General features: G+C 42.6%; 1 protein-coding gene across 1 annotated transcript in view; it reads right to left on the bottom strand.

Annotated features, from left to right (window-relative positions):
* The window catches only part of LOC133405201 (forkhead box protein J3-like), a 106,645-nt gene that overhangs the window by 78,905 nt on the left and 9,041 nt on the right, over window positions 1-18,699 (bottom strand). Inside the window, exon 2 of the mRNA XM_061681969.1 lies at window positions 2,259-2,761. Coding sequence (XP_061537953.1) covers window positions 2,259-2,645 — 387 coding nt within the window. The 5' untranslated portion in view covers window positions 2,646-2,761. The remainder of the gene's footprint in view (window positions 1-2,258; window positions 2,762-18,699) is intronic.

Genomic DNA, 18,699 nt, shown 5'->3' with positions numbered 1-18,699 from the left:
CAAAATACACAAACAGCTATTTTTTTCTTCACAAGAACCATTGACGGTACGTTTAAAGTGTATGAGGAGTTACTAAAATGTTCGCCCTGTAAAAAACATGGACATATTGCAGGACGTTAATAATGTTGCAAACCCATATGGTGGCTCCGACAAGCGGCAGGACAGGACATTTACTAGCGCTCCTTCAACAAAAAAAAGTGAACTGCCCTATATTGCAAATGAGGAGGCCTAAAAAATGTGGGATTTTGAATGACATTCAGGACAAACACAGTATAATATTGACATTTTGAGTGACATGATTTGTGTGTTCCTGCACTTACAGTATGTGTTGTTACTTTTCTCTCTGTTTTCGGGCTGAAAAGTGCATCAACAACTGTGGCTATCCTTTACCACATGAATGTGCATTACAATAAATTAGTAAAGCACACAGCAAAACCCAAAGAAGAGATTTTTTTTTTTAATGTGATACAATGAACTGCGATACAGTCTAAACCCTTCAAAGCGACAACTTGTTTATTATAGGGTTTGCATTTGATCAAATTTGTTGTTCAATCAGCAGTCATTCAAAAAGTCCCCATCTAATCTGCAATGGAATAACATTTTGCACGGCATGAACCAAAGACTCAAGTAGCTACTACATTGAAAAAAACAAACATGAGCATCCGAGATGTGAAATTTAAGCATGAAATAATTGGTGTCATCTTATTTTTTGTTCACCTTCTCAAGAGCTAATTGCTCCAAAAGTGGAGGTCCTGCTCCACAATGTCTATGCCGATAAGAAACTGTGGAAGCACAGATTGTGACTTCCTAACTTCTTGTCAGCCTTAATGACCTCCAAAGTTTTCAGTGTGAGGGTTGTTTTTTTGTCTTATGACAAGCAGGTTGCAGAACTGATGTTAATTAGCAACCTAATTAGCCTGCTATCTTGTATAATTGGAATTCAAGAATGTTAGTCACTTCTGTGATCGTGAAAGAGCAACAAGAGCACTCAGGGAGTGCCCATATCCGCCAACATCTATGAAATCTAGCTGTAAACAGCTATGAGGTTAATAGCTCCTAAATGAACATGAAGAGAGCCTGGAATTGTCCAGCCATCCATTTTCTATAGCACTTATCATGTTCAGGCTCAAAGTACGAGCAGGAGTCCATGTCCCAGTCGACGACTTGACTGGTCGCCAGGGTGGTTGTTAATGGGGCACTAAGTGGGAACTGATCCCACAACAGCTGCATAAAAGTCAGCTATGTGAACCACTATGAGTGGCCTCGTCAGGATTGAAAGAAACAAAATGTAATGCAATCCTAAATATGCACAACAAATTCTAACCTGATCTGATGAGATTTGACAGAAGTACAAACATCTTTTCAATCAGATTTCCTATGTTAAATTTAAATTATCCTATGTTAACTTTGTTATGTTAAATAATGTTAAATAAATAATCCTATGTTAAATGTAAATTAATGAAGTTGATCAGGCCCCTCCTTTGTGGAGGTTTGCATGTTCTCACTATATTTTTCTTTCTGTTTTTTCTAGTTTTTTCTAGCCACTCAGCCACTCTACCCTCACCTATGGTCACGAGCTGTGGGTCGAGCTGTGGGTCGTGACCGAAAGAACGAGATCCCGGATTCAAGCGGCCGAAATGAGTTTCCTCCGCAGGGTGTCCGGGCTCTCCCTTAGAGATAGGGTGAGAAGCTCGGTTATCCGGGGGGATCTCAGAGTAGAGCCGTTGCTCCTTCACATCGAGAGGAGCCAGATGAGGTGGCTGGGGCATCTGATTCGGATGCCTCCCGGACGCCTCCCCGGTGAGGTGTTCCGGGCACGTCCCACCGAGAGGAGACCCCGGGGACGACCCAGGACACGCTGCACAGGCTACGTCTCTCGGCTGGCCTGGGAACGCCTCGGGATCCCCCCGGAAGAGATGGATGAAGTGGCTGGGGAAAGGGAAGTCTGGGCGTCCCTGCTAAAGCTATTGCCCCCGCGACCGGACCTCGGATAAGCGGTAGAAGATGGATGGATGGATGGATGGATTTTTGACTAAACGCATAGATTCTCACTGAAATGTAATGGGTAAATCATCTACCCATCATAAAAAAATATCTGGTTGATAAATGAAAAACAGCGGCCAGGAAGTTACACACAAGCAAACGAATAAACAAAGCCATACAATGAAAATATACTCTCCTTGGTGGCTGTTATCACAAATTTTTTCTCTGCTCTTTCATAACAAAATGAGCAAAGGTAGAGCTGTGTCACTGCTTACCTTCCAGCCGCTGCCTGCCTCTCTGTAGTATGGGAAGTTGTCACAGATCCACTGGTAGATCTCACTGAGGGTCATGCGTTTGCGAGGCGAGCCATTGATGGCAAAGGTTATGAGGCTTGCGTAGCTGTATGGTGGTTTACCGTCTCTGTGTTGACTACTTTCCTCCTGGTCCACAGTTGTTCCTGGGTCCACCTGTGTGATTTTCTTTCCTGGCCCGTGATGTCCATAATGGAGACCATGATGATGGTGGTGGTGGTTGTGATGTCCATGGTAGTGACCGTGGTGATGTCCCCCCACTTCTCTGTCTGTCTTCTGGATGGCCGCCCTCATGCTGAGCTGTGGAAGCCAGTCCATTGAGGTCAGGCCACTTTCCAGTTCAGAGGTCATGGTGTTAAGAAGTCAAAAGGTTGAAGAATATAGTGAACAGCTTGGCAACGTTTCTTTAAGGATTCTCTCCCGATGGGCTCAGTGAATAGGTAAGGTGCAGCAACGTTAGATCACATCTGCATGACAGGAATAGAAAACAGTGCAATGTGTTATACAGAGCATGTTTAAGGAAGCCAAATTTAAAGGTTCTGTATTTTGGCTATTTACACCTCCACACAGTGAATCTCTAACGTGGATTTAGTATAAAAGTGTCAATTTCATTTAAAAAAACAGCGTGCTTTTGTCATACGAGTGTCCACAAAAGGCAACTCTGACAGCTACTTCTGTTTGACCTAGTTTTGTATCGCCTTTGTCCGTATTTGGCTAAGACACCCCCTTTCCTCTGATTGGTTGCCTCCGTGGAGAAGAACCACTTGTGAGAACACACGTGTTTGTCATGTTGACAGTGCTGGCTCGGCAGCGGATAGGGAAGGTGGAGATCTTTGCTAGTGACGTAGATACGTTCGAGAACTTCGAATGAACTGATTTCAGGCCTCATGGCAGGAAAACGTCGAGGACTCATGAATGCGTAGACGAGTATAACTCATATTTCACATGTTTACTGAGGCGCCATAGAGACAAAATTACATCCCAAATACTAGAAAAAGTTGGTTTGGCAAAATATGTCCCCTTTAAGACCTTATGGCCATCTTGATAAAAAAAAAATAACACCTCTCCACGAGGAGTGGGCTATATTTTGGGGAAATTATATACAACTTGAAGCAGCATTTATTAATGAAATCTACCGGTACCTAAATATAGTCTCTATATAAAATTAAACACTGAACTTTGTTTACACTCAAGCAGAAAACATATGTTGCACTTTGGATTTAGTTAGGACAACAACGCCACTTTGAAAGCCTGGTTAAACAGTGTTAACTGTCATGGTAAAAAGGTCATGGTAATGTAGTGGTATACATAGCTGAATTTCATGCAGCCAGCTTGGGCTCGATTTCCACCCAGTAACTGTAGGTGTGAACGGTTATATCTGTCTCTGCAGTATGTGTCCTGTGATTTACTTGCAACAAATGTAAGGTGTACTTGATTCAGATGGTAGACGGGCCAACTTTATGAACAGGATAAGCAGTAGACAATAGATGTGTGAACACTCACTGAAGCTTTCAAAACAGGCAATACTGCTCAGCAACTTTATATTTTATTGTGCATATGTGATGCTGTCAATTCACTTGCATGTATCCGGAAACACACACCCACGGAACTTAGTTGCAACTCTTTTGACTTTGTGAACTTCCTATCCTCTCACTTGTACAACCCCAATTCCAATGAAGTTGGAACGTTGTGTTAAACATAAATAAAAACAGAATACAATGATTTGCAAATCATGTTCAACCTATATTTAATTGAATACAATACAAAGACAAGATATTTAATGTTCAAACTGATTAACCTTATTGTTTTTAGCAAATAATAATTAACTTAGAATTTTATGGCTGCAACACACCGGCTTCTCTGGGCCAGAGCTCATCTAAGATGGACTGATGAAAAGTGGAAAAGTGTTCTGTGGTCCGACGAGTCCACATTTCAAATCTTTTTGGGTAATTGTGGACGTCCAGAGAGAGAAAAGAACCATCCGGACTGGACGCAATGTTCAAAAGCCAGCATCTGTGATGCTATGGGGCTGTGTTAGTGCCAACGGCATGGGTAACTTACACATCTGCGAAGGCACCATTAATGCTGAAAGATACATACAGGTTTTGGGGAAACATATGCTGCCATCCAAGCAACGTCTTTTTCATGGATGCCTCTGGTTATTTCAGCAAGACAATGCCAAACCACATTCTGCACGTGTTACAACAGCGTGGTTTCGTAGTAAAAGAGCGCGGGTACTAGACTGGCCTGGCTGCAGTCCAGACCTGTCTCCCATTGAAAATGTGTGGCGCATTATGAAGCGTAGTTAAGTTAAGTTAATGATTATTTTCTAAAAACAATAAAGTTTATCAGTTTGAACATTAAATATCTTGTCTTTGTAGTGTATTCAATTAAATATAGGTTGAACATGATTTGCAAATCATTGTATTCTGTTTTTAATTTATGTTTAACATAACGTCCCAACAGAGGCACGGTGGACGACTGGTTAGAGCGTCTGCCTCACAGTTCTGAGGACCGGGGTTCAATCCCCGGCCCCACCTGTGTGGAGTTTGCATGTTCTCCCCGTGCCTGCATGGGTTTGCTCCGGGCACTCCGGTTTCCTCCCACATCCCAAAAACATGCATGGTAGGTTAATTAAGGTCTCTAAATTGCCACTCGGTGTGAATGTGAGTGCGAGTGGTTGTTTGTTTGTATGTGCCCTGCGATTGGCTGGCAAACAGTTCAGGGTGTACCCCGCCTCCTGCCCGATGATAGCTGGGATAGGCTCCAGCACTCCCGCGACCCTTGTGAGGATAAGCGGGGCAGAAAATGGATGGATGGACAACGTCCCAACTTCATTGGAATTGGGGTTGTACTTGGTGTATCAAGGTGTTTACATATTACATACTGTAGCTACTCCTATCATGCTCCAATTGCTCTACCCCCCTCCTGTTCTGTTCCCGTCCTGTCATATCCTATCCTATCTTGTCCTGTCCCTCCCTCACTGAGTGTAGCACTACTGTCCCATATAAAACCAGACTCCATTGTAACGTTGTAGTTATCATATGTTTAGTTTCCTTGTTTGTTTTTCTTACAGCTAGTGTCCTGGTTTTACTTTTATATTTCTCTTTGTACACTATTTTCTTTCTCTCCCTTCTCAAACCTTGTTCTGTCCGACTGCAATTTAAAATAAATAGCCATCATGATAGAAATAACCACAGAGGCAGTCTATAAAGACTCCTGTTGCAGAAACTGTTCCGCCATAAAAGCTATACAGATCCTCCATTCTGCATGACCAAGCAGCCAAGTCGGACAGATTAAAAAAAAAAAAAAAAAAAAAAAAAAAACAGGCCATACGTGGATCCTGTGACAACTGCATGTCTATTAATCAAATGAACAGGACAGATGACATAGCAGGAACGGCAGATTAGCGAGATGTGTTTGTGCTGTTGACTCTACAGAGTTTATTAACACTGCTTCAGCAAATTGATCATTTGTTGCAGCACGACTGAGATTATCGAATGAGAATTGGCTTGTTACATCCACAAAAGTGACAAAACATTCCTGGATTTGAAATAAAATGTAATGACTTCTACGTTGGCCCATGCCCTACACTCCGACAAAGTATCATGGAACACAAGTAACAGCTAAACAGACAAACAAGACAGCAACAAAAACATAACCTCTTGTAGGGGGTAGCTACTGAAGAAGGCAATGTGATATGACAAAGCTTCCAACATTGTTTAGTAGTGAGAGGTTTAGCGGTTAGCTTCGTACTTATTAGACTTTACACCGATCTGATCGGCTTGATCGGTATCGGCCGATAATTAGCATTTCATGCTGATTGGTTTTAATGTCATAATTCGCCAAATTGATCGGCTCCGCAAAAGACATTTACTCCAAGTCACCGTCATGTACCGATCCAAAAGCTAGTCTATTTTTAGCCTTGTCACGTGTCTTATGATGTAGTACTGTAACTATTTGACGGCCAATAAAGTTTTATTTCAATCTTGTCGGTGAAAAAACATTCGGCGGTGTGTGACTTTTTTGCAGTGCTTCAGACAGACAATATTTAATGCCTGGATCAGAGTACACGACAAATTTGGTCTTCCACGATTGCACGATGTCACACTACTGCAATAAAATGTTGTATTCCAATACCGCCGCATCCTGTCTTTTACCAACACTGGGCTTTATCTTGTCAAATCAAACGCCACCGGATACACTCATTACCATGGCGACGACAACAACAATCGATCGCACAAATTTATTGTGTGTGTGGGGTGAATAATAAAATAAGGAAAAACGTGTGGTGGTCATCACCGATGCTCGGGAGAGGACGTTCATTCCCGGATTGCTTGAGGTATGTTCACGTACTTTTAATACGATATGGCTCGCAAGCAGGCAACAAGACGTTCTGTAGTCTAGCAAGCTAGTGCTAGCACTAACAGTTGTAGGTAAACATGCCGGCGTTCTGTTGAATCATCCTCTAAGGTTTCAGTGTGTGCAAAGTCATTTAATTACAATAAAGTAATTTAATTACACTAAGTTAGCACCCATTATTTCTGTCATGTTGTAATGTTGGTTTGACCTGACTGAAAACTTAAACTTATGTCAGTGGCCAATCCTTGAATGCCTCCTAGAGGTCATTAATGTTTTACTTTTTGTCTAAAATGCTAGAGAATATTTTTGAAGATACTCTATACTATACAATACAGTACACAAGTATATACAGTCAATGAACATGTAATTTAAATAGATACTTTGCCCCATCTTGTGATCAGATCAGTGATCGTTTTTTTAAACTCGCTGATCAGCCCCAAAAATCCTGATCGTGTAAAGCCTAATACTGTATAATAATGCATTCAATGAATTGATTTCTACAATAATTAAGAGAAATAATTATGAGCAGTGTTGAAACTGAACTGTTAGCAAGAGGTAAATCAGGAACCCTTCTACAGCTGGGGGTGTTTCAATCCCCCAAACAATGTACCAACCATTTATTGACATTGGTGACATCATAAATGCCTACCTTTTTATCCCTAATGAATGACTATTCCATTGACCAAAAAAGTAACGGAAGACATATTTGGGACTACCTAGCAAAGGATCTACCTCTTTCCAGGACTCTGCATCTTCCTTGGGATCAAAACATCTGGAGAAGTCTCCAAAGTGAAAATTAGACGCCTTCCCTTGTGCATGTTTACAAGTCCTTCATTTCGCCTCTGCAATGGCTGCTGCTGGTGCGATGCACAAGCAGAGACCCACACAAGACGGTGAGGTCGCTCAACCACCCAGCCAGCCAGCCTTCATGAGATATTAATATTGTGCAAGCGCTCAACTGGCCTCGGCATCTGTCCAACCTGATTTCAACTCTTCTCTCTGTCTCTGTGTGTTCTGTCAATCTGGATTGCTTCTCACTCTTGCTGCCTCCAAAGTGGAAATGGCAATTGGATCTGCAGAATGACTAAAAGCTGGGGAATTGTTTTCACAATTATCTGCCAAATGAGAGCGGGGGAACAGCTCGGGAGGAATTCCAAGCCTCTGGAGGAATGGAGATGCTTGTCTCCTTTACCATGTGTAAAGTTCACCAACGGGTCTATACCTACCACAACTATTATGACACACCCACTCCCCCCAAAAAAACAACCCAAGATGCCCCTCTTAGACAGACACAAACTACGGGGGGGGGAAAACACTACTGGGAGGTCCATTTTTAGAAACAGTGGCAATCCTTTGTTAAACACTGTAGATCTGTCGCGACTGGACTGAGAATGTGGTGTAACTGTTACTCATCATTGGAATCAGTGATACTAAGTTTAACAGGCCTACTTTCCACTAACTTTTGTACTTTCACACTTAATCAAACAATAACTGTTTACATAGCCATTTGCTGAAAAAAAAAAAAAAATCACTTTCAATGATCTTCATAGGCGCTTACAAAATATATACAACTTTTGATCATAGTCAACAAACCTTTTTTTGACGAAAACGAGACGATGCCCAGGGACCAAGCCCATGACGAAATGTATTGACAAGTTCATCAACAAATAAAAACGAGACAAACTTCTGGCAAAGACAAGATCCAATCGGAACTAATTTTGTTTGAAGAGGCGGAAAGAGTTGACAAGCTAACCAATCAAAACGAAGTGGTAAGGAAGTTACTTACCCAGTTTGAGCTTGAATACAGCAGCTGGGAACATACACCACTGCTGTAGGACTATGAACAATAGTCTTCCATACTTAGTGGTGGCCATGATTGCATGGTACAACCCCAATTCCAATGAAGTTGGGACGTTGTGTTAAACATAAATAAAAACAGAATACAATGATTTGCAAATCACATTGAACCTATTTTTAATTGAATACACTACAAAGACAAGATATTTAATGTTCAAACTGATCAACTTTATTGTTTGTAGCAAATAATAATTAACTTAGAATTATATGGCTGCAACGCATTCCAAAAAAGCTGGGACAGGTGGCAAAAAAGACTGAGAAAGTTGAGGAATGCTCATCAAACACCTGTTTGGAACATCCCACAGGTGAACAGGCTAATTGGGAACAGGTGGGTGCCATGATTGGGTATAAAAGGAGCTTCCCTGAATTGCTCAGTCATTCACAAGCAAAGATGGGACGAGGTTCACCTCTTTGTGAACAAGTACGTGAGAAAATAGTCGAACAGTTTAAGGACAATTTTCCTCAATGTATCATCAAAAGGGTCAGAGAATCTGGAGAAATCACTGCATTTAAGCGGCAAAGCCGAAAACCAACATTGAATGCCCGTGACCTTCGATCCGTCAGGCGCTACTGCATCAAAAACCAACATCAATGTATAAAGGATATCACCACATAGGTTCAGGAACACTTCAGAAACAAATGTCAGTAAATACAGTTTGGCGCTACATCCATAAGTGCAACTTGAAACTCTACTATGCAAAGCAAAAGCCATTTATCAACAACACCCAGAAACGCCGCCGGCTTCTCTGGGCCCAAGCTCATCTAAGATGGACTGATGCAAAGTGGATAAGTGTTCTGTGGTCCGACAAGTCCAAATTTCAAATTGTTTTGGGAAATTGTGGACGTCGTGTCCTCCGGGCCAAAGAGGAAAAGAACCATCCGGACTGGTTTGGACGCAAAGTTCAAAAGCCAGCATCTGTGATGGTATGGGGCTGTGTTAGTGCCAATGGCATGGGTAACTTACACATCTGTGAAGGCACCATTAATGCTGAAAGGTACATACAAGTTTTGGAGAAACATATGCCGCCATCCAAGCAACGTCTTTTTCATGGGCGCCCCTGCTTAATTCAGCAAGACAATGCCAAACCACATTCTGCACGTGTTACAACAACGTGGCTTCATAGTAAAAGAGTGCGGGTACTAGACAGGACTGCATAAAATACAACAACGGAGACCCCGGACTGTTGAACAGCTGAAGCTGTACATCAAGCAAGAATGGGAAAGAATTACATCGACAAAGCTCCAACAATTCCCAAACGTTTATTGAATGTTGTTAAAATAAAAGGTGATGTAACACAGTGGTAAATATGACCCTGTCCCAGCTTTTTTGGAACGTGTTGCAGCCATAAAATTCTTAGTGATTATTTGCTAAAAACAATAAAGTTTTATCGGTTTGAACATTAAATATATTGTCTTTGTAGTGTATTCAATTAAATATAGGTTGAACATGATTTGCAAATCATTGTATTCTGTTTTTATTTATGTTTAACACAATGCCCCAACTTCATTGGAATTGGGGTTGTAAATCGTTGGTGGGAAACGACCAATTTCAAGAAACATTTACAGCCCAGGCATTCTGAAATCCATGCACAGGTGAGGATTTTAAGTCATTAAAAATATGCTGCTTTGCTAACACGCCGCTGTTTGCATTTGTTTTCAACAAAGGCTCAATTTCGATGCATCTACAGTGACTGAAAAGCCCGCCAAAGACACTACTCAGACAGCAGGAAGGTGAGACTTCAACAGAAATCCCCAGGGTGGAGCCACATGTGCCGATTGAGTGAACAGGTTATGCCTGGATCAGACTACAAGACAAATTTGGTCTTTCACGATTGCCCTATGTCAGACTACTGCCATCAAATCTTGCCGTATCTTGGGCAGACAGTGGCAACACTACAAGACATGTATTCCGATACCACTGCATCCCATCTTTTACGACCACTGGGCTATTTTGTCAAATCAAACACTGTCAGAGAGGTGAAACCAGAAAACATGTTACTGGTCAATGCGACCGGATGCACCCGTTACCATGGCGACGACAACAACAATGTATTGTGGGGGGGTGAAGAAAAACGTGTGGTGGTCGTCACCAGTGCTCGGGAGAGGACTTTAATTCAAGGATTGCTTGAGGTATATTCACATACTTTTAATACGATACGGCTCACCAGCAGGCAACAAAATGTTACGTAGCCTAGCAAGCTAGTGCTAGCACTAACGTTTGTATGGAAACACGCCGCCATTCTGTCGAATCATGCTCTAAAGCATAATGTCAAACTCAGGCCCGGGGACCAAATTTGGCCCACGATGTAATTATATTTGGCCCGCAAGACCATATCAAATGTGTATTAGAGCTGGTCCGCCAGTATATAGCACATGCGCCACTAATATTACAAATCCCAGAATGCTTTGCTAGTGTGTTGGCCCATCAGTCTCGACCGGCGAGCGCCCCTTCCCTTTCTGTTGCAGTCGTTAGCAACTATGCTACCAGTCTCCTCCAGCAAATTTACACTTCCCCTTCCCAAAAATGGCCAAACAAAAGATGGAAAACAGTTAACTTCCAAGACAGGTGGGAGGCAGATTGTCTGTTCACAAAAGTAAAAGACAGACCTGTTTGTCATGTGCGGAGCAACGTGCCTGTAACAAAGAATATAACATAATTGAATTGTTGTTGTTTTTTAATGCCCTTCATCAACTCCTTGGTAGGGACTGTCAAGGCATTAGGAATCATGGGTGATTTTAAAATTTCAGCAGGACAATACCTTGGGGTGGGAATCGAAAACCAGTTCCATTGGAATTGCACACCTCCAACAATGCCAGTTCTCCCGAACGATGCTTTCATTTCCCAGCATAACGTCACTTCGTGCAGTGTCTGCCGCCACGTACCTATTGACGCTGGCCTGCTCAGGCTAGCAGTACAAATTTCTAAGTGACCGAAAAATTTGCTCACTGAACTATCTAAATAGGCTCAGGGTGGCGGGCCACCACTCAGAAAGGCTAAAAAAGTATTGTGAAGAAATCCATCCATCCATCTTCTTATCCTCACAAGGGTCGTGGGCGTGCTGGAGTCTATCCCAGCTATCTTCAGGCGAGAGGCGGGGTACACCCTGAACTGGTTGCCAGCCAATCGCAGGGCACATATAAACAAACAACCGTTCGCACTCACATTCACACCGAGTGGCAATTTAGAACCTCCAATTCATGCATGTTTTTGGGATGTGGGAGGAAACCGGAGTGCCCGGAGAAAACCCACACATGCACGGGGAGAACTCCACACAGGCGAGGCCGGGATTTGAACCCCGGTCCTCTGAACTGGGAGGCAGATGTGCTAACCAGTCGGTCACTGTGCCACCTCGTGAAGACATTATTTTTAAAAAATTAAATGGTTGCCTTTGGTGTTGAAGACTGTAGAATGCGTACTATTTCTTTCTCCCTCATAAAACTACTCAGGAATAAGAGAATTGATAAGGAATTGCACAATACATATAGATCTGAACAGTATTTTGGCGAACTGACCAAAACTGCACCATTTTGTGGAAAATTGCCTTTTAAAGACTGACAACTCATATTCAAAACACTTTTGTAAGATCAATACCTGTATCTTGAATTTTGATGAATGCTGGTAAAGTTGAATTTTGCTGCCAAATGAGAGCGAGCCAGCAGATAGAACGCTCTCCGTAATTAGCAGTTAGCCTCTGAAGGATAGCAACATGAACTCTGAACCTTCATTTTGCATCCCACGCAGTAACCTTTGCGTGTCCTTGCACACAACAAAAAGCCCATTGGCTCACACGTTTTCCATTCATACTCACTGTATATGATCAAGGTTGGAGAAGTTCGATAAGACTGCCCAGGGAAAGAAACATGAACCCTGTGTCTCCCTTTCAGTCAATCCCCGAGAGAGGCAATATACCAGGAGGGAGAAGGGAAATACTTCGCTCCAGCAAAAAATCTTGTTAATTCCAAATTGAAAAAAAACAACAAATTATATATACACACACACACACACACACACACACACACACACACACACACACACACACACACACACACACACACACACACACACACACACACACACACACACACACACACACACACACACACACACACACACACACACAGCACGGTGGACGACTGGTTAGAGCGTCTGCCTCACAGTTCTGAGGTGCGGGGTTCAATCCCCGGCCCCGCCAGTGTGGAGTTTGCATGTTCTCCCCGTGCCTGCATGGGTTTTCTCTGGGCACTCCGGTTTCCTCCCAGATCCCAGAAACATGCATGGTAGGTTAATTGACAACTCTAAATTGCCCGTAGGTGTGAATGTGAGTGCGAATGGTTGTTTGTTTGTATGTGCCCTGCGATTGGCTGGCAACCAGTTCAGGGTGTACCCCACCTCCTGCCCGATGATAGCTGGGATAGGCTCCAGCACGCCCGCGACCCTAGTGAGGAGAAGCGGCTCAGAAAATGGATGGATGGATATATACACACAGTAAATCCAGGCAGTGGGACCATGCAAGGAAAGACGAAGCATAAGAAATGCCCAATGAGGCCACCTGCACAACAACAGCCCCCAGCTCATCCTCAAGGTCCAGATAGCGATATCATCCCAGGAAGTCATCTTAATTGGTGAACTTCTATCACTCGAGGAAAGGTAGCAGCGGTGATACTGGGGGAGGTGGTGACAGAACAACAAGTACTTACTTTCTCCTTATTAAAAGGAGACTCAAGCTGCAAATCAGTCGGCCACAAGCTGCAAACCTGCCGTGCTGCAGTGGTTGTTATTGGGAAGTTTGTTGGGAGCACGGACTGTCTGCATGGTGACACAATGCAGTTTCACACAGCATGGGTGATGAGTTGTCGAGTTGATGAGTCATAGCAGAGAGCGGTGGTAGGAGAGGAGGGGCATGACTTGGCTCCTAAGGAGAGGGGTGTAACCAATTACCTAGTCAACTCAGTCAACTGGTCCCACAGTGACTGGGCTGACCTCAACATGGTTTCCTTTTCTCTTTTACTCCTGCTGTGTCTCACATCAGCCTCAGAGGCTCAGGGGAGAAGAATTATAAGTGCTCAGACATTGCTTACAGTACACCTCTGCTTAGACTGCACAACCACACTATTCTCTGGAAAGATGTGAAATGTTTGTATTTTTTGGGAGCAGAAAGCCCATCTTCTGTATTCATCTTGTTGCTACACTACATAATTACTGTAATTTAACTACGTCTTCACACCCTTTTGGGCCTCACCAAACAACATTGCAATTGATTGGATATACAAAAATCTACTGGACATACCCCTGTCCAAATGCCAGGTTTTTGTGATAAATATAGTGTTAAAAAAAATGAGACCAAGATAAGTAATCCTTCCAATAATTTCCAGGGATTAATGTGGCCTATAACATGTACGACTCAATTGAAAATATGAAACCTTTATGAGAGGTGAAGTAAAACCAAAACACTTAGATAATGTAGTTGCACAAGAGTGCACACCCTCGGATAACTGGGGATTTTGCTGTGTTCAGATTTAACCAATCACATTCAAACTCATGTGGAGTCAGTTACCCACATTATTTTGGTTGTCTATTTTTATTCCCTTCTTTTTTCAATTGACTAGTACACATTTTAGTTCACATTAATGGTGGAAAAATATTTGCAATGATTTATTTTGGTCTCATTTTTATATCTCACAAAAACCTTGCTTTTGAACAGGTGTGTGTAGATTTTTTTATATCCACTGTAGGTATAAATAGATATTTTGTTATTATATCCCCAAAAGCATGCATGGTAGGTTGATTGAAGACTCTAAATTTCCCGTAGGTGTGAATGCGAGTGCGAATGGTTGTTTGTGTCTATGTGCCCTGCGATTGGCTGGCGACCGGTTCAGGGTGTACCCCGCCTCTTGCCCGAAGATTGCTGGGATAGGCTCCAGCATGCCCGCGACCCTAGTGAGGACAAGCGGTACAGAAGATGAATGAATTAATAAATGTAAACAAGAATAGCGCGCCGTTGGCTTCATGGTAACGACGACCTTCCCAACATGGCCGCCACGTAGTCGTGGTAATACCTATGCCCAGGAAGCCCAATAGAAGACGCTGTGTGAGGTAATGTGACTTTCTTGTGTCATTTGATTGGTGAACTATACTTAAACGACACTCGCGCTTAAACTGGATTAGCGCAAACAGCACCTGATGCGGAAGTCGAAGTCGTAGTCTCGCACACTAAATAGTTGATAATTAAGCAATAATTGATAAATTAAAGTAGCAAGGCGGCACGGTAGACGACTGGTTAGTGAGTCTGCCTCTCAGTTCTGAGGACCGGGGTTCAAATTCGGCCTCGCCTGTGTGGAATTTGCATGTTCTCCCCGTGCCTGCGTGGGTTTTCTCCGGGCACTCCTCCCAAATCCCAAAAACATGCATGTAGGTTGATTGGAGACGCTAAATTGCCCTTACGTGTGAATGTGTGCACGAATGGTTGTTTGTTTATGTGTGGCCTGCGATTGGCTGGCGACCAGTTCAGGGTGTACCCCGCCTCTCGCCCAAAGATAGCTGGGATAGGCTCCAGCACGCCCGCAACCCTTGTGAGGATAAAGTGGTACAGAAAATGGGTGGATGGATTATTTAATAGTTGCTATTTTTTTCCCTTGAGGTAATTATACTGAAGATGTTGGTTGGATGTTCCTGTTGTAGATATGTCTGTGATGGGAATGTGCTACAAATGTTCTAGGTTAGTAGGTATAAAAAAAATTTAACATTTAAATGGATTGAAATGTCATAAGGCATATGGCATTTCCATCCATCCATCCATTTTCTGTACCGCTTATCCTCACGAGGGTCGCAGGCGTGCTGGAGCCTATCCCAGCTATCTTCGAGCGAGAGGCAGGGTACACACTGAATTGGTCGCCAGACAATATTTTTTTTTATTCAGAAGTTAGTTTTAGCAACTTGTCAGTTGTGAGTCATTAGCTGTTAATTCTTATGAATAATTTTAAGCATAAATGACCTGACCGGAGCAAGGATTTGAGCTTTTCTCCTTAGGAAAACTGTAATAATTTTACACTTATTAATCTAAATAAATTGCCAGCCATACTGTAGTTGGAGCTTTCCCGACTCTCAACATTGTGTCTTTAAAAAGAGTTGAGGGTGTGTGTGTGATTCAATGTATTCACCCATTAGACTTTCCAGTTGTGATGTACTCACTCAGCCGCATGCATCACTAGCAGCTAACAGTTCCCCGCTGCTTCCAGGCTTTTAGGTTTTACAGTTCTGCATTTTAATAGAGAGAACTTTGAATGGAGTGACGGGGGGTGAGAGGGGTAGTGGGGGTAAAAGTCAGGAGGCATCAAATATTTTTAGAGAAAAATGAAGTAATGACAAAATGCCCACCCAGAGCGTGTCTAGCGAAAGGGTTTTCTGGGAAGGGAGCACGTTGGGAGGGGTTGGGCTAATGTGTCAAAAGAAGTGGTCCAAAAAGCAGTATTGAACATCCTAATTAGTTTCTGCTTCAGCGCCAAAACACATCAGCCTGAAAAGGTTCCTTGCTTGTATATGAAAGCAAATCAAGCTGCCCTTATGGCGGCCTGCTCACTCATCTCTGAGTGATGCTGGGTGGAGTAATTATCAGCCGCTCCTGTCAGCATATTCTCAAAGAAGATGTGATGTTTCAGTTATAGTCCTTAAAGAAAAGGGTCAGACACATCAATACTCCAAAGGGAAAAGAAATAAGTAGAGGGAGCAGATCATTTATCCGCATTTAAACGTCTGGCAGCTCTTTCATTGGCCATTTCAGAAGACCGCAAGCTGTCGGCTGAGGCAAGCCAATTGCATCTCAAATAAAACTAGAAAAGCACTCAGTAGCGCACAGACCTCCGCCAAGGTGTGACCTGCTTATCAACACACAGGATACCCACATTCTCGCTTTCAAGCTTGAAAAATGTGTTCAGTGACTCAATCAATACATGACGCTTTCAAGTACAGTATGATAGCTAAATTGATATTTGTATACAATACTCTGAAAGTATTTCACAATCGTAATTAATATTAGAAGTATTGGAAAGGTTTGCTGTCTATGTAATAATCATCTTGGCCAGTGATTCTCAACTAGTGTGCCAGGGCACATTAGTGTGCCATGAGCTCTTTTCAGGTTGCCATTGGAAATTATCCAATTTTACTTAATTGCTCAAAAAATATATATATTTACAAGAAATAATGTATTTTTATTCATCTGTTTATGCCAGTGAGGCATAGTGGCAGACAGAACAAATAAATGCTCTTCTATTAGATGGCAGGAAGTACATACAGTAATTAATGTATCCACATTTTGTGACATTTTTGTTTGTTGGTGTGCCGTGAGAAAAATATGTACCTTGGCTCCATAAAGGAAGGAAATCACTGATCTAGGGTAATTATGCAATGATTATGTTTAATAATAATAATTATGCAAAATTATGCACTGGGCCAAGTCTTCTAGTGAAATCCTAATAATAATAATAATAATAATAATAATAATAATAATAATAATAATAGGCGGCACGGTGGTCGACTGGTTAGAGCGTCTGCCTCACAGTTCTGAGGACCGGGGTTCCGGCCCCGCCTGTGTGGAATTTGCATGTTCTACCCGTGCCTGCATGGGTTTGCTCCGGGCACTCCGGTTTCCTCCCACATCCCAAAAACATGCATGGTAGGTTAATTAAGGTCTCTAAATTGCCACTCGGTGTGAATGTGAGTGTGAATGATTGTTTGTTTGTATATGCCCTGCGATTGGCTGGCAACCAGTTCAGGGTGTACCCCGCCTCCTGCCCGATGATAGCTGGGATTGGCTCCAGCATGCCCGCTTCCCTAGTGAGGAGAAGCGGCTCAGAACACCCTGAACTGGTTGCTAGGCAATCGCAGGGCACATACAAACAAACAACCATTCACAGTCACACCTACGGGCAATTTAGAGTCTCCAATTTATGCATGTTTTTGGGATGTGGGAGGAAACCGGAGTGCCCGAAGAAAACCCACACAGGCACGGGGAGAACATGCAAACTCCACACAGTCGGGGCCGGGATTGAACCCGGGTCCTCAGAACTGTGAGGCTGACGCTCTAACCAGTCGGCCACCGTGCCGCCCACGAAGAGCATAACACCTGAAAACATCTGCCGAGGTAGAGAAGGGCTAGCGACCAAGAGGACTTAACACAGCAGACTTGGTGATGGGGAAAAGCATGATTTGAGATTTTGACAAAAATGAAAAAGTTAGAAAGGCATATTTTGTCATAAATAAAACATAGGAATGCAGTAGTTCAGTAAACTCCCCCAACGGAAGGTCCCAGGAGGAGAGAGATGTTTGTGAAATGGTGCAGCGCAGTAAAGGAGGCTATTGCACTGCCTCACCACACAGCTCTAACTACATCCCAACTTCCAGTCCTATTCAACAACTAGTCCTCTTTAAAAATTCATTAATTTACAGCAAAAATAGATTAAAGCGCTCATCTGCAACAACCTAAAAAGTTTGGCTTGTGAATAACATAAATAATGGAAGCAAGCATCTAAAACCTAGAGGCCCCCAGCTCAAAGGCATAGCTTGGCTGTTGTTGCGCTTTATAATGGAGAGTCATTTACATTTTTTAGAAGTACAACAGCTTCCTTGTGGTTGTTTATAATTACATTGTTTTTCATGCAAAATGTCTAACAATTGCAATTTATTAAAACATATCCAGCAGTGTACAACGACTATCAACTTGTTTTAAGATACAGTAGAAGCTTTACAACAGGCTCATGATGAAAGCTATGCACTACCCTGCTTTGTTTGGCTGCTTGAGTTCAGTCTGAACGAGGCCTTTAAAAGTGATCATCCTGTCTTTTCTTTGACACATCTAACAAGAAAAAAAGGCAAAGCTTTCCAAACTGAATTAAAGATGATTTATGACAAGATAAAAGGTTTCAATGCATGAAATTAAAATAGCATTTTCATGAGCATGAGACAAAATTGCAGAGACTGAATATTTACACAGGGTTATGATGTTCTACTGGAGCATCAGATAGTAAAGGGCCTTGTAACAGACAGCCCTTTCTAAATGGTAAAGGCTTATGGCTTATGGAAGGCCTAAAGAAAATAACTGATGATAAATGTTACATTGGCAATCACACAATTGTTTTTGTACAGGGAACTCCGTTGCAAGAACAAGTCAAACTTCTAGAGATGTTCTGAAAC

Source organism: Phycodurus eques, chromosome 1 (genome assembly GCF_024500275.1).
Source record: "Phycodurus eques isolate BA_2022a chromosome 1, UOR_Pequ_1.1, whole genome shotgun sequence".
In the NCBI taxonomy this organism is placed as follows: domain Eukaryota; kingdom Metazoa; phylum Chordata; class Actinopteri; order Syngnathiformes; family Syngnathidae; genus Phycodurus; species Phycodurus eques.
The sequence above is the reverse complement of the archived record's forward strand: the minus strand, read 5'-3'. Positions and strand labels throughout refer to the sequence as shown.